Raw genomic sequence first — 15,655 nt, 5'->3', positions numbered from 1 at the left:
AAACCCCTTAGGACTGTTTTGCCTGCAATAAGGATGAATTATTCTTAGATGGGATCAAGTACAAGGTATTGATTTATTATTACAGGGATTTTTTTTTAAAATGTAGTCTATGGGAGGCAAACATCCCATAATTTGGAGCTATCTGGATAATGGGTTTCCAGATAATGGATTCCATACCTGTACCTACATTTTTCCAGTTGCCTTTATGGAGAATAGATGTATAAATGAGCCCCAGAGGTTACTTGCTAGGCTTGCAGCTTCAGTCTTGTATGTTTTCTTAGGCTGGCCGGCCAACCACAACATCGATATCTCCTATAGCTCCGCCTACTGTGTCATTTCATAAGAAGCCAGAAGAGTCTGTAGCTGGAGGATAAAGTAGATCACAAAATCCAGCCACTGAGCTTTTAATAAAACAAACGCCAAATAATAAGGATTTGAAATATATTTATTCTTGAAAGACTAAGAGTGATCGCAAATTTTATCGAACCAAAAATGTTATAAACAAGGACATACCATATGCAAAATACATTCACCCCATGTACAAAGCTTGATTATTATTTATTTTTTTTTTTTTTGCAGGCTCTCAATGTATATCTACATATATATATTATAGGTTATTGAATTGATTATGTTTGTGTTCCAAGAGCTTATGCTTAAGAAACAGAACAGGGTTTCTTCAAAGGTGCAATATATATGTGTTCAACAGGGCTTCCTGTAAAAATATGTTCTGGCTACGGCAGTAACTGTAGAGAGAGAATTAAGTCTCACTTTCCCTCCCAGTGCAAAGGGAGAAAACGTGCTTATTTGCACAGATAACACCATAGCAATGAAATCCCTTGCAATGCTAAACACACATATATAGATCATTTGTGATTATATACATTTTCAGAACACAAGTTTTAATTACAGGGCCTGTTCTCAGCACAAGTTTATGTTGTCCTTTTCAAAAAAGCAGCGGAGAGGCAGGAGAAGTCGCATGGTAAAAAATAAACCAAAAACAGGACTATTGAGGGAAAAAAAAGTGCTATTTTGGACTATTATTGAAAGCAACACGTTGACAATGAAACATGGTAAAACAAAAAGAACCGTTCTGCAGCCATACTTCTCCTCCATGCTCCACAAAAAGGACTAACAGCACGTTCCTGCTAGAACAGGACTGCAGCGAGACTGTAAGAACCTTGTAAACTAGAACACTTCAATTCAGTCGTGTCCAAACTGTGCGCTCCCAGTTAATGTTTAACTACAACTCTTAAAAAACCCCAAACGGACCACCGACTACTGGAAGTTCCATCACCTCAAAGGAAGGCATCAGACTTGAATTCTCGGAGTGCATCTAAAGAACTCCTGTTACAGCAGACCTCAGCAACCCAGCAATGTCTGCAGGGGCTCAAGGCTAAGCACACAATATGCAATGTCCTAGGGGCTTTTTATGAATCCAGACTAGCTGATTAAGATGTGCCCGAGACTATGTCCTTTGTAAACATATGCACCTGAAATCTAGCTAGCCTATAAAAAGAAAAACACTAAGAAAACACAAAGGCGTGCATACAGGAGCTGTAGCTTTAAAAAATGTATCGCAATATGCATATTATGCACACCGCAATAATCTAAAGATTGGTGGTATGCAGGGCAGGGCTCTAATGTGTGATAAATATCTACAGCTTTTTTTTGTATTTTTACTAAAATGAACAATTTTGCCGCTTTTGTGAATTCACCATTTTGGTGGTGTTATTTAATTGTAAGCTCTTGTGGCATTAGGGCAGACCAGAATGGGGGCTGGTTGTTCTACCTCTAAAGAATGAATGTAGTTTATTTATGTATATATACAGTACATAGTACAGATGAAACAATGCATGAACAGAGGAGAAGATACAACATATGACCCCTCAGCTAAAGCTACAAGTCGTTTAGTTAAAGCTGAAGAGTCTTAGGCGCTTGGTACATGGGGTATGTTGCTATTGCACTCATGCAGCGGCAGACAAAACACCCCGCGTAGCAGAGGCCTTCGTTTGCAGCACAGGTGTAGTCCTGCACAACAGCATTAAATATTGGTGCTATTACTATGGATGCTTTTATTCAATCCTTTGCAGATGACTGGCACAGTTATGGTGTAACGGAGGTGTCTTCACAGTAATATTTCCTGATGTCATACTCCCAAAGATACAAAGCCTTCTCCTGAGAAAACAAGAGAACAAACCAAACCAGCGGCACGGGAAGTGATGAGACGATGGATTGAAAACGCCATTGTGCATGGCCGAGCAGCTACAGGAAGGGTTTTCTGAGCTGGGAGGCTGGATCATTGCTTACAGCAGCCAGAGAGCTGTTCTCAACACTTTGTGTTCCACGTCTTGTCAAAGCTTTGAAATCTCTGGTCAAACTCGGCCATCCCTCGCACAGTTAAGGTTTGCATATCAGAAAGTCCGTGCTAGGATTTGGGCAAAGAAAGGAAAAACATGGGCAAATAAAGAGAGAGAGATTTCAAGTTCAGTTCCTGTATCCCCATCATTCCCCTACACATTGTGTGCAAGTCTACTCCCACAAGGTACATAGTCTCTTTGTCTGTGCAACTTCATGCAGCAGTTGGGCATCTATGCAGTGGCCCAATTTTCTAATTCTCTCATGTCGTCGTCATCCTCCTCTTGCTTTTTCTTGACTAAGGGAGGGAAAAAGAGTGTCAGTTTGTGGATAAATCCGAAATATGCTTTATACTTCCCAGACTGCACTGGACACTCACCTGGTTTTGCTGGCAACGAGGCTGCAGGCACATTGGGGAGAGGCACAGTCTCCGGACCTTGGACTTCCAGTAGATTTTTGTCTAATTCTTCCTGTTCTAGTTCTTCCAGCTCCGCCATTAGTTCATCCTAAGGATAGAACATTGGTGTTTGACAAAGTAAATTACATGACAGCAGCAAACAATATATGAACTAGTAGAGCCAAGAAGACTTCTGTCCCTAAAGTCTAGTATAGTTATATGTGTCTCCACTGTATGGAATATTACACAAACTCCACTTCTTTTTAAACAACAACCTAATGTCGGGTAATGATGGCCTGCTCATTGCTAGTAGTCACTATCCATTCCATTCAGGAAGTAATTATATAAGTCAATTCAATAGTGCAGACGCATGCAAGTTTGAGTTAACCAATGAACCCATGTAAGTGCTGGACTGGATAATCAGCAGGGCTAATTTCCATGTTTTCTCGGAATCTGTGGTGTAATTACTGACCAAACCAAATCAGTAGGGGCAAAAACACATGCACCAATAATCAGAACATTAACTCAGTAAATGATTTCATCATCTATATACAATCATCTTAAGGATCTCCTACGACAGCATATATCTACTCCAAGGAAGATATTTATCAAAGTTCGATTGCCAAAAACTCGAAACATTTTAGTGGGGGGGGGGGAAAAACTTGAATTTTTCGGAATTTATTAAACCCCGAGGGTATAAAAAGTCTGAATAAAAAAAGAACTCCGAGTTCATGTAGACGTCAATGGGAGAAGTCCCAAAGATATCCTGATCTGCACTGAGTTTCCTGCAATAATTTGAAGATTTTGTGGTTTTCGGGCGTTAAACCCGAAAAATTTGCACTATTTGAATTTTTTTCAAGATTTTGAGTTTTTCCCTGAACAGGAAATTTTCAGGAAAATGTATTGATAAATGAGGGGAACAAATAAGTGCAGATTTGTTTTGACTTTTTTACTGAAAATTATCAGAAATGTTCGGATTTTGATAAATAAGGCCCTTAGAGTTCTATCTGATGAGTACAATATGCCTATCAACAAATCTCAGTCTGGAGACTAACTATAGCCAGGTTGAGAGAACACGCATTTTAATCCTAGTGTTGTTGAGCATTTGAAACAGCAGATTAACAGTTAAAAGAGCAGGTTTATCCCAGGTCTTCTGCCGGTGCCAATTGAATGTGCCAATAGGCTGTTTTCTAAATGAGCGGCAAGATTACTGAGCCTTTGTGTCAGGCAGAGTTGCTGTGACAAGTGTTTGTAACCAGCCCTAATGTAATATGTTCCCCTAGTTGTGGTGCCTGCAAATAAACGTACGGATTTAGTGTGAGTGCCTATTCAAACAGCAGAACCAAGCGCACATAATAATAATCATTTTTTTTTTTTTACAATAAGATATTCTGTTGTATTATATGCTGCTAAATGCTAAGGAAACAAGACGCGAAAAACAGGAGCAACTAAAAACATCCATAACATGGGTCTATTATCAGCAGGAGATATCTCTGCTTGGGGGCAACCACTGCATGGGAGTGAGGGGTCAACACTTACTTCATCAAAGTCCTCTCCAAATCCAACTGGCTTGGAAATGGCATCTGAGATTTCCTGAGCAAGTTCCTGTTGATCGGCAATATCTTGCATGAGTTCATCCACCTTTTCAATATCCCTGCCATAGAAACAAAAACAACAACAAAAAAACCCATTACACTTGGGAGAAAAGACCTGCACCTTGAGGTTAAAAGGAAAAGATGCAGATGTTTGGCCTGAAAAGCTTAAAAGTAATTTATATCAAAGGTCAGCTTTCTGCTTTTCAACTGTTTTTATTATCCAGTTCAGCTACAAGTAGGTATTTGTTAGACGCAAATGTATACTTCAATATAAAAGTCTTAACAAAGACATATAGGATCAATTAAAAAACCCTAATTTTGTAGGCAATTATGAATAATAAATGATGTTGCTTTTACATGGTGCTAAAAAAATTATATTATCTTTAAAAATAGCCCCTTTATTGGAGCTCCCTATAGATGCTCACTGGTCCCCATCTGTGTTTCAAATGAGGGGTGGGCGTGTCCTAATGGTCCCTGCCAGAAGCACAATAGGACAGGGTCAGCCAATCACAGTCCTGCAGTCACACAAGCACAGACAGGCTTCAGTTCCCTATCAGGTCCTGCTAGCTGCTGATTGGTCCCTGTCCTACAGTGCAGTGAGCCGAGAGCCACCGGCTCCCCTGCACAACCTGGGAATTCAGGGAACAGGAAGTGGAAGAGAAGGGAGGGATTATTAGGGTTTTTGCAAAAATATTCAATAAATCAGCCTGAAACAATACATTTTACAATTCTTCTATATCTAAAGGAGTATAATGCACTGGTACATTCTTATTTTTTATACAAAATGTCTCCTTTAAATAATGGTCGGAAAGTTGAAAATTGTCCAAGATTTGGCCAGGACTGTGAAAATTATGAACTTCACTGTTTGGGCCAATTCAAGGGAACCAGGAAGGAAGCATTGCCCCCCGTTAATTTCCACTGAAGCAAGGCATCAGCAGACATGAGGGAGGTATTTATTAACGTTGGAGGCAAACATAGCAACCAATCAGCAATTACATTTGAATAGTCACCTACAAGTTAGAAAACAAAAGCGAAGATATGACTGGTATGCCTCGATGCATTTTGTCTGCTGCAGAGAAAACACGCAAGCTGTCTCATGTATCTATACACAAAGCAAGAGACCTGCGGCACAACTGTTGCAATAGATTAAGTGATTAGTATTTATTCAGCTCACAAACAAAAAACGGCAACGTTTCGGGCCTCCACTGGGCCCTTATCAAGCCTCAAGAGGCTTGATAAAGGGCCCAGTGTAGGCCCGAAACGTTGCCGTTTTTTGTTTGTGAGCTGAATAAATACTAATCACTTAATCTATTGCAACAGTTGTGCCGCAGGTCTCTTGCTTTGCGATATACATTTTTGGGCTTTTTGGGCAGTATTGAGCCCGGCACCTGACACCAACCCAGTGATACAGACCTGTGATAGCACTCCAATTTTGGGATTCATGTATCTATACAGTGATGTAAATGCATTCCAACTGTGGATTTCGGCCAGAAAATTGCTTGGTCTAAAGGTCCCCATACACAAGCAGATAAAAGATTAAGTTTGCATCTCATTGGGCAGTGTATGGGGCCCTCTGACAGGCTTCCTCGATTGATATCTGCCCAAAAGTCGGGCAGATGTTGATTGGGCAGGGTTAAAATCCCATAGGAATGAGGACCGCATCAGGTCCTCGGTATGACCGCCCGTATGCTTAATGATCTCATTCGATCATTGGGCCCATGATCAGATCAGGCAGATATCGCCCAACTTAAGGAGGCATATTGTAAAGATATCCGCTTGTTTGCTGAGGTCCTCAAACGAGTGGATTGCTACATGTATGGCCAGCTTAAGGAAGCTCTCACTGAAACGTGGTACATCTTTTCATGCGTGTAGATCAGACATATCAAACTCAATTACTCCTACAACTGGTAAATTCTCACCGAGGGCCACACATACTTCTAGGAGGAAATATTTACATTTTAAAGATGTGTAGGGATGCATCGAATCCAGGATTCCATTCGGTATCTGGGCCTTTCAAAAGGATTTGGATTGGGGTGAATCCACTTGCCTGGCCGAACCAAACCCTTACCCTGAATTGCATATGTAAATTTGGTTCAGCATTCGACTGAATCTTTCCTCAAGGACTGGGGCTTCAGCCACATCCAAAAATAGAGGGTTTGGTGCATCCCTAAAGATTTATAAAAACAAGTTTCTTTTTCAATGGTTGTGTCTATGGCTTAGAACTAGTAACAGCTAGTGATGGGCAAATGTCCCGTTTCGGTGGAAAATTTGCAAAACAGTGAAAATGTGCGAGTTTTTTTCGGGGGGCAACTTATTTAGGGCATAATATAATGGAGTCTATGGACATTTTTTCGCATAGAAACCTGGGTAAAAAAATTCAGAGAGCCAATCTAAATAAATAGATATACAGTATGGACTTTAACCAGACAATATAGAACATTTCCAGTCTGATAAGGGTAGAGGGCTACATGGTCAGGGATATGCCCATGGCCAGCAACATCCTACAAAAAAACCTACAGGTTTTACACTATTATGTGAAGACTCATCAAAACAACCATTGTTGTTGGCCCATTACTTACATGTTATCATGAGCAGCTTTCATTGCCTTAGCTGCAAAGCCCATGTTCTTGAGAACTTCAGTATTTGTGTTGGCATTTTCAAGGGCTTCCCTCTGGAATTCGATGGTTGATAGCGTGCCATCAATCTGGGCCAGCTGCTTCTCATATCGCTTCTTACGTTTCAGAGCTTGCAAGGCGGCTGTGAGAAAAATACAAGACTGGTCAATAATGGCAAGCTGGGAAATAAGACATTAACAAAAAAGTCCCATCTTCAGCTGAGGAATTACACTTGGATCATAAAAAGTGCTGTAGTGCAGTGTGAGCTTAATGGGTAGGACTTCTGGAATAAATAAATTATTATAAAGAAGTATCTGTAAAATGAAATGATTGCTTCCATACCAAGTAGTAAAATAACAAGTAGTTTTGCAACAACAGGATATCTGGAAACACAATAAAGTGCATAATGATGATCACAATTGCACAATTCCCATACACATTAATCCATATACACAATGGATTATTAGAGGCAAATGAGGATTAACACTGGAACATTAATGTCTCTAAATTACTTTAAATACAACTAATCAAAGTAAAGATTTACACATGGTTTACTCTCTGTTGCAGGAAGTGTCACAATTCTTATTGCAAATATATTCGCTAATCCCCCGCCCAAAGAAACACATATTTTGACATGCTTTAAAGGGGTGGATCACCTTCAGGTTAAGTTTAAGTATGGCCTATTCTTAGAAAATGTTCATTCATGTTTCATTTTTGTTTTTTTACTTTTTATAGTTTTGTAATGATTTGCATTTCTCTTCTGCTTCCTTCCAGCTATAAAAAATCATAAGCGGTGCTGCAAGAAGGAACTAGGAGAAGTAGAGCTGTTAGGGGAAGTTGTTAGCCGATGGGTAATCCCTCTCTCTTATTATTCAGGAGGAAAAAGCATACCTGTCTTGTTAATCATTCACTTGCATCAATAAACAAACTGGTTGCAAGGTTAAAGGGATACTGTCATGGAGAAAAAAATTTTTTTCAAAATGAATCAGTTAACAGTGTTGCTCCAGCAGAATTCTGCACTGAAATCCATTTCTCAAAAAAAGCAAACAGATTTTTTTATATTAAATTTTGAAATCTGACATGGGACTAGACATATTGTCAATTTCCCAGCTGCCCCAAGTCATGTGACTTGTGCTCTGAAGGTAACCAGATAGCAGCTCCCTAACACAAGATAACAGCTGCCTGGTAGATCTAAGAACAGCACTCAATAGTAAAAACCCATGTCCCACTGAGACACATTCAGTTACATTGAGAAGTAAAAACAGCAGCCTGCCAGAAAGCATTTCTCTCCTAAAGTGCAGGCACAAGTCACATGACCAGGGGCAGCTGGGAAATTGACAAAATGTCTATCCATGTCAGATTTCAAAACTGAATATAAAAAAACCTGTTTGCTCTTTTGAGAAATGGATTTCAGTGAAGAATTCTGCTGGAGTAGCACTATTAACTGATGCGTTTTGAAAAAAACATGTTTTCCGATGACAGGATCCCTTTAAATTGGACCTTAGCAACCAGACAGCTGCCAAAATTACAAAGTAGAGAGCTGCAGAACAAAAACCTAAATCATTTTTAAAAAAACAAATAATAAAAAACGAAAACTATTTTGCACCCCAAAGGAATGCTTTGTTATTTGTGTGGATCCCAAAAGTGTTTTACATATGAGTGCGTCTTACATGTAAATAAAAAAAAAAAAGGACCACCTGCTCTACCTCATACTAAAAGTTCATTTACAGGTGAACAACCCTTAAAGGCTGATTGTATTTAATTGGGAAATGTGCAGCTTTGAACTAAGTGATGTATATCTGGAAGGAATAGGTCAAACGTTACCTATTTGTTCTCTAAGGACAATGAAAAAGAAACCTGTCTCCAATATACTTCAATTAAAAAATGTGTACCGTTTTTATAAGAAACCTGACTGTATGCAGTGAAATTCTCCCTTTATTTACTGCTGTGGATAGGAATTGTCAGATGGTCCCTTAATGTTCTGCAGGGAAACAATCATACTTATGAACAGCAGGGGGAGCTCTGCCTTACTTCCCAGCCATGCAGAACTCAAGAAGCTTTGTTTGTTTCCCTGTAGAGCAGTCGGCGACTGTGCAGAGATTTGTATTGGATTTTATTTTTGCCTTTACCGTTTCCAACTACAGCTGCAGGGACAAAGATAATGAAGCCAGATTTAAACAGAAACTGTGATTCTATTTGGAGGATTATTTTGCTGCAGCCACTGGTTCTGCAGAGCTGGAGAAAGTTTGTATTAAACAATTCATAAACTATAAAATCCACATTAGATTACATGACAACACAGGACCCAGTGCAGTTTACCTATTCTGCTGTATCGGCTGCTGGCAGAAATTTGACTTGTGCTGATTTGATAATATATGACGATCCCTAAGCAGCCCAGACCACACTGAGCATGTGCACAGTCTTGGTCTTACAAAGTTACAAGGTGGTGACCCCCTGTGGCCAACTTTGAAAGCATAAATCATTTGTTTGATTTAGGGATGCACCTAATCCACTATTTTGGATTCAGCCGAACCCCCGAATCCTTTGTGAGAGATTCGGTCGAATACCGAACCTAACCCTAATTTGAATATGCAAATTAAGGGTGGGAAGGGGAAAACATTTTTATTTACTTGTTTTGTGACAAAAAGTCACGCAATTTCCCTCCCCGCCCCTAATTTGCATATGCAGATTAGGATTCGTTTCGGCCAGGCAGAAGGATTCGGCCGAATCCTGCTGAAACAGGCCGAATCCTGGATTCGGTGCATCCCTAGTTTGATTAGGCTTGTGGTGCAGTAAGTTTAGTATACAAAATACAGCATTTCTAGCCTTATTCTATTTTAGACTTTACTTCCCCTTTAACTGATCATTGGAAACATTCCACTTTCACAGTCAGGGGATTAGAGTTTGAAAACCCTAATTGTTCCTCAGCAGTGTTTTTTGTCGAAACAGTTGCTTTCTTTTTGGGTAGCAGGTTTGCCACAAAGCAAGACCAGAAAGGAAGAATATGATCACATGAGAAGCACAAGATACACTCCCTCACGCAAGCACAATAAACATTAGAATTTTTCAATATTTACACTTTGCATTTTGTGCTCAATAACAAAGCCCTATATATTTGGATAGATGAATAGATAGATCTCCTGATGTGACGTAGCTTTAGCAGGGTTGACTGTAGTATTCTTCACATGTACGGCAGCTGCTGAATACATTACATATATATATATATATATATATATATATATATATATATTTATTTATATGTATATATATATATTTATATGTATATATATTTATATGTATATATATATTTATATGTATATATATATATATATATATATTTATATGTATATATATATATATTTATATGTATATACGCAAGCTCTATATACTATTTCCAAAGTCAATCTGTTTGACGAGCAACAACCCCAAGGTGCAAGTACATTCCTAATATACAGGTATGGGAGCGGTTCAAGTTTTTTTTGGGCACAATTTTGGAGTCTGTATGATCCGTGCTGCGTATGCAGTAAGATGCCACCTATCACACAGAGAATTCTGGGAACCGCATTCGTTCACTTAGTTGATACAACTTTAAACTTTGATTTTGGGAAAACCTGTAAAAAATAAATAATGGAAAGTAATTTCCAGCAGAGATGCTGCTGAGAAATGTATCAACTAAATGTAACAAAGTTGTAACAGTTCAGAATCTGCGCCTGAATTACTAAACTGACTGTTGGGTCACAGACTCCGAAATGGTTCTAAATGGATACATTTAGTTGATACATTTCTTATCTTTGTCCCTGCTGAGCAGAATCCCTGAGTTTCATTAAAGGCAGCTGTTAGAATTGATACAATATTTGCTAATAGTCCAGAGATGCTGCTGAGAAATGTATCAACTAATGTAGCAAATTGTAACTGTTCAGAATCTGAGACTGTCAGCTCAGTTATTCAGGTGTAGACTCCAAACAGTTACAATTTTGCTACATTTAGTTGATTCATTTCTCAGCAGCATCTCTGCTGGAAATTACTTTCCATTATTTATTTTTTACCGGTTTTCCAAAATCGAAGTTTAAAGTTGAATGTCTGGTGTTTGAGTCTGGCAGCTCTCTTCAGAAACGGCGACGATCCATCATTCGGCGTTCGATTTCTCCTCCCTGGCTATCTCCTATAAGGAAGGCAAGGAGGAGGAATCTAGCATCGCACTATGGATCACCTTTTCTAAAGATGGATCGCAAGCAGAGTTTCGATAAGTTAAACGTTTAATATGTCTTTGTAGTTTTTTTTCCGTTCTACACAAACAAATTTTTTAATAATAAAAATTGATGTTAATGGTCCTTTAAAGGGGTGATTTATCTTTAGATTAAAGGGGTGGTTTATTTTTAGATTAAAGGGGTGGTTCTCCTTTCAGATAACTTTTAGTAAGGTATAGAATGGTTAATTCTAAGCAAATTTTCAATCGGTCTTCATTATTTTATTATAGATCTTTCATTATCTGCCTTCTTCTTCTGACTCTTTCCAGTTTTCAAACTGGGGTCACTGAACCCATCTAAAAAACAAATGCTCTGTAAGACTATACATTTGTTATTGGTACTTTTTAGTACTCATCTTTCTATTCAGTCTCTCTCCTATTCACATTCACAGGGTCGGCCTGGTGTTTTTGCCGGAAGAGAAAAGACACGCAGGGTGCGGATCTGAGCCAGCAGGGCCCACAAGGGTCAGGGTTGTTAGCGTAATTTAGAATTTATTAACCAGATTATTGAAACCGCAAACTGGAGAGCTGCTGAATAAAAAGCTATATAACTCAAAAACCACAAATCATAAAAAATGAAAAGCAATTGCAAATTCAGAATATCACTCTCTACATCATACTAAACGTTAACTCAAAGGTTAACAACCCCATTTAACTTTTAGTATGATGTAGACATTCCTATTATAAAACTATTTGAAATTGGTGTTTTAGTTATTAAGCTTTTGTTCAGCTCTCCAATACTGAATTTCAGCTGCTTTATAGTTGCTAGGGTCCAGTTCACCCTAGCAACCAAGCAGTGATATATGTGAGACTGGACGATGAAGACGAGAGGCCTGAATTGGAAGAAAAGTGATAAAAAGTAACAACCACTAAATTTTAGCCTCACATAGCAATCTTTTTTTTCCAGGGGCTGGGGGTCAGTGACTCCCATCTGACAGCTGGAAAGAAGCAGAAGAGAAGGACAACTCAACAACTATAAAAAATTGAAAATCTAGTGAGAATAGGGCATTCTAGAACACTCTAATGGGTGGGGGCATGTTAAGTTTTTCATGTACCACACATTACTTTGAACAACTCCTTTAAATTTAAGGAACAGCCCAACATGAGGATAGAAGCTGGGTAAATAGATATAGAACTAACTATATTGAAAAGTTTTTTAAAATTTTGCACAGCCTATTTACCCAATTTTTATCTTTGCACCGGACAATTCCTTTAAAATATTGTAAGTTCCAGTCCAGACCTTATATGTGACATAATCAGTATAGGTTTATATAGGTCAGTAGTGCTCATACTTTACTAATGCGAGGTCAACTTTTAGTGATGATGTCCCATTATGATCTACATCCATAAAAGCGTTATTAACATTCTGTTCCATGGAAAATATTACTTAAATATTGATGTATATTGTTATATTTAACAAACTATTTCTTATGTAACTATAACATAATTAGTATCTGAATGAAAAGCATGAAATAGGAGGGTGATTTAGACAAATTGTTTGTTCACAGTGTCTTGAGATCTACTGATCACCAGTTAAAGGTCTACTGGTAGATCCCGATCGACCTCTTGGGCACCCCTGATATAGGTTATAGTGTGTTCAACATGGGCAGCACTCAGTATATATATTTAATGTTGTTATAAAGCTACATTTAAAGCCTCTGACTGATGCAGATCCATGGGAGGTAAAACAGGTTCTGTCAGAGAGGCAAGTGGTCTGCATTATTAAAAAGGTCAACGGATGAATAGCTTTCATGTCATTCCTAGCTCAGAGACTATCTAGGGCAGTAAATACAGTCATTTTATAATCTACTGAAACTGACCATTAAGTTGGGCTTTCAGGGGTATCTAGTAGGGCAAGTGGCCATTCTCCAGAATTCTCATCCTAACTTGCCATGAGCCCACCAGCACTGTTTCTGAGTAGTATGGGAAGCCCTGCCCCTGAGTAGTATGGGCAAGCCCTGCCCCTGAGTAGTATGGGCAAGCCCTGCCCCTGAGTAGTATGGGCAAGCCCTGCCCCTGAGTAGTATGGGCAAGCCCTGCCCCTGAGTAGTATGGGCAAGCCCTGCCCCTGAGTAGTATGGGCAAGCCCTGCCCCTGAGTAGTATGGGCAAGCCCTGCCCCTGAGTAGTATGGGCAAGCCCTGCCCCTGAGTAGTATGGGCAAGCCCTGCCCCTGAGTAGTATGGGCAAGCCCTGCCCCTGAGTAGTATGGGCAAGCCCTGCCCCTGAGTAGTATGGGCAAGCCCTGCCCCTGAGTAGTATGGGCAAGCCCTGCCCCTGAGTAGTAATGGGCAAGCCCTGCCCCTGAGTAGTATGGGCAAGCCCTGCCCCTGAGTAGTATGGGCAAGCCCTGCCCCTGAGTAGTATGGGCAAGCCCTGCCCCTGAGTAGTATGGGCAAGCCCTGCCCCTGAGTAGTATGGCAAGCCCTGCCCCTGAGTAGTATGGCAAGCCCTGCCCCTGAGTAGTATGGGAAGCCCTGCCCCTGAGTAGTATGGCAAGCCCTGCCCCTGAGTAATATGGCAAGCCCTGCCCCTGAGTAATATGGCAAGCCCTGCCCCTGAGTAATATGGCAAGCCCTGCCCCTGAGTCGTATGGCAAGCCCTGCTCTAGAAGTAACACGTGAATAGGAAGAAGACCTTTGTCACACAGTTAATAGGATCTATTTTCCCTGGATCCAAACATTCACTCCAATTGCCCTAAGCCCCCCTGTGGTTCCTACTAGACCCCTCCCACCTCAGCTGCCATAATACATCCACCTTGACTGATCCCAGACTTGTTGCACAAACTCTCCCCCTCCACCAAGTTCCCTTCTGACACAAGCCGTCCCCTCCTCACCCCTCTTGTTCTTGGTGCCGTGCTTCTTTGCCGTCACAAGCTCCTGTTCGATCTTCTTCTCCAGGAACTCCTGTTTTTTGGCCAGCATCTCTTCTGTGTCCCGTAGTTTCTGGATGGCTTCCTGGGGGCTTGGGCCTTTGGCTCCTTTGCCCCCGGTACCGAACAACTTCCCGATCAAAGACATTTCCCCTCCCGGAGCCGCCGGTACAAGGAAAGTGGTTAAAGTATTGCTGTATGTGCCTGAGGGCCGCCACGCGCTTCTCCCTGCTTCTACAACTCGCACTATCCTGCCCGGCTCCCAACACCCGACGACAACAACCAAGAATACGTCCCACCAACCCCTGCGCGCTGACGTCAGCGAATCACGCGTTAGGAAACATCTAAGGGCGCGGCGCTCTGTCGTGACTTCAGCGTCGGCCATTGTGGTAATGGGCTCGTTAACTATTGTTCCTCTTTTCCTTCCGCGCTTAAGGCTATATGATAACATGCAGCTTTCATTACTGAGAATGGTTTCCTCAATATCATTTTTCCTTCTTTATAAACATGTGTGGGGGGGGGGGGGTGAATCTAGTGAGGACTCGCCAATAACAAAAATGGCTGCCACAGCTGAGGCGGCGCAATTATGTCACACACACGCTTGCACGCCTTGTTAGTGACGTCTATCGAAAGTTTCCAACGTAACGGGAAGGAGAGTATATAGCGCATGCGCAGGGTGCACTGGGTGGGGCTGTGAGTTTTTAGGAAGGAGCTGCTGACACTAGAGTCAGTTGTACAGTTGTATAAATGACAAAGATTTTCTGTATACTTTTTTTTATCTATACTATATATTTATATACATATATAATAAAATATATTTTTTAATTAAAAAAAAGTGTACAAATGAATCTCTTTTTGAAGTCTTGAATAAACTGACAGGGATTCAATAGTAGGCAGGCATACATATCATGTATCTGTCTAAAGAAAGTTAGCCTGATGATTAAGTGTCCTTGGGTGACACAAAATGCGTAAGGCTGTTTCATTTTAAACATAATGTAAATAAAACCTTTTTTTGTATTATATGAATTTTGTTGTTGTGAAATATATGTTGACCCTTCTCTGAGGGAAGCAGGATTAGTTACATGCTGAACTTGATGAGTGTGCCTTTTTTTTTTAGCCTCATCTGCTGTCAGGGGCGATCCTACCTAATTTGCCGCCCGAGGCGGCCTTCGTTTTTGCAGCCCCCGCCTCCCCAAGGCACTCACTTTCAGCGCCAGACGGGGATCAGTGGGGGGTCCACGTCGCTAGTGCAGAGAACGCAATTGCGCTTTCTGCACTAGAAGAGCCAAATTTCTGGGTTTAAAACCGGAAATTCGTCTCTTAGTTACCAGGAGCGGCATTTTTGCCGCCCCTGGCAACCAGGGGGGCACTGCCGCCTGAGGCGAGTGCCTTAACTTGCCTCATTGGCGGAGCGCCCCTGCCTGCTGTATAAATGAGCAAAGTTGTGGTGATTTTGAAGAGCAAACTCACCTAAAAACGTTAAAATTTGAACTATCCCCCAGATATCAAATGCACAAACTGGTAGCAACAGTGGCTATGACTAAGGAAAGAGCGTGTAACCTGATAACCTATATAA

At 40.6% G+C, this 15,655-nt stretch overlaps 1 protein-coding gene across 1 annotated transcript; it reads right to left on the bottom strand.

The window, feature by feature from the left end:
• Positions 1-561: 561 nt before the first annotated feature.
• chmp4b.L (charged multivesicular body protein 4B L homeolog) lies at positions 562-14,326 on the bottom strand. The gene is made up of 5 exons (NM_001094821.1): positions 14,044-14,326; positions 6,927-7,104; positions 4,292-4,406; positions 2,735-2,861; positions 562-2,653 (listed from the first exon to the last, which is right to left on the bottom strand). Exons 1-5 carry the CDS (start codon positions 14,225-14,227, stop codon positions 2,589-2,591), a joined length of 669 nt encoding a protein of 222 aa, NP_001088290.1. The 5' UTR covers positions 14,228-14,326; the 3' UTR covers positions 562-2,588.
• Positions 14,327-15,655: the final 1,329 nt, after the last annotated feature.

Source organism: Xenopus laevis, chromosome 9_10L (genome assembly GCF_017654675.1).
Source record: "Xenopus laevis strain J_2021 chromosome 9_10L, Xenopus_laevis_v10.1, whole genome shotgun sequence".
In the NCBI taxonomy this organism is placed as follows: Eukaryota; Metazoa; Chordata; class Amphibia; order Anura; family Pipidae; genus Xenopus; species Xenopus laevis.
The sequence above is the reverse complement of the archived record's forward strand: the minus strand, read 5'-3'. Positions and strand labels throughout refer to the sequence as shown.

What these genes read in the sequence shown, in the direction of transcription:
- chmp4b.L (NM_001094821.1), bottom strand. Translation starts at nt 14,227, where the DNA reads ATGTCTTTGATCGGGAAGTTGTTCGGTACCGGGGGCAAAGGAGCCAAA. An exon ending in CGGCACCAAGAACAAGAGGG is followed by an intron (nt 7,105 to 14,043) that starts GTGAGGAGGGGA and finishes TTTTTCTCACAG; the next exon opens with CCGCCTTGCAAGCTCTGAAA. An exon ending in AAAGCTGCTCATGATAACAT is followed by an intron (nt 4,407 to 6,926) that starts GTAAGTAATGGG and finishes TTTCTATGGCAG; the next exon opens with GGATATTGAAAAGGTGGATG.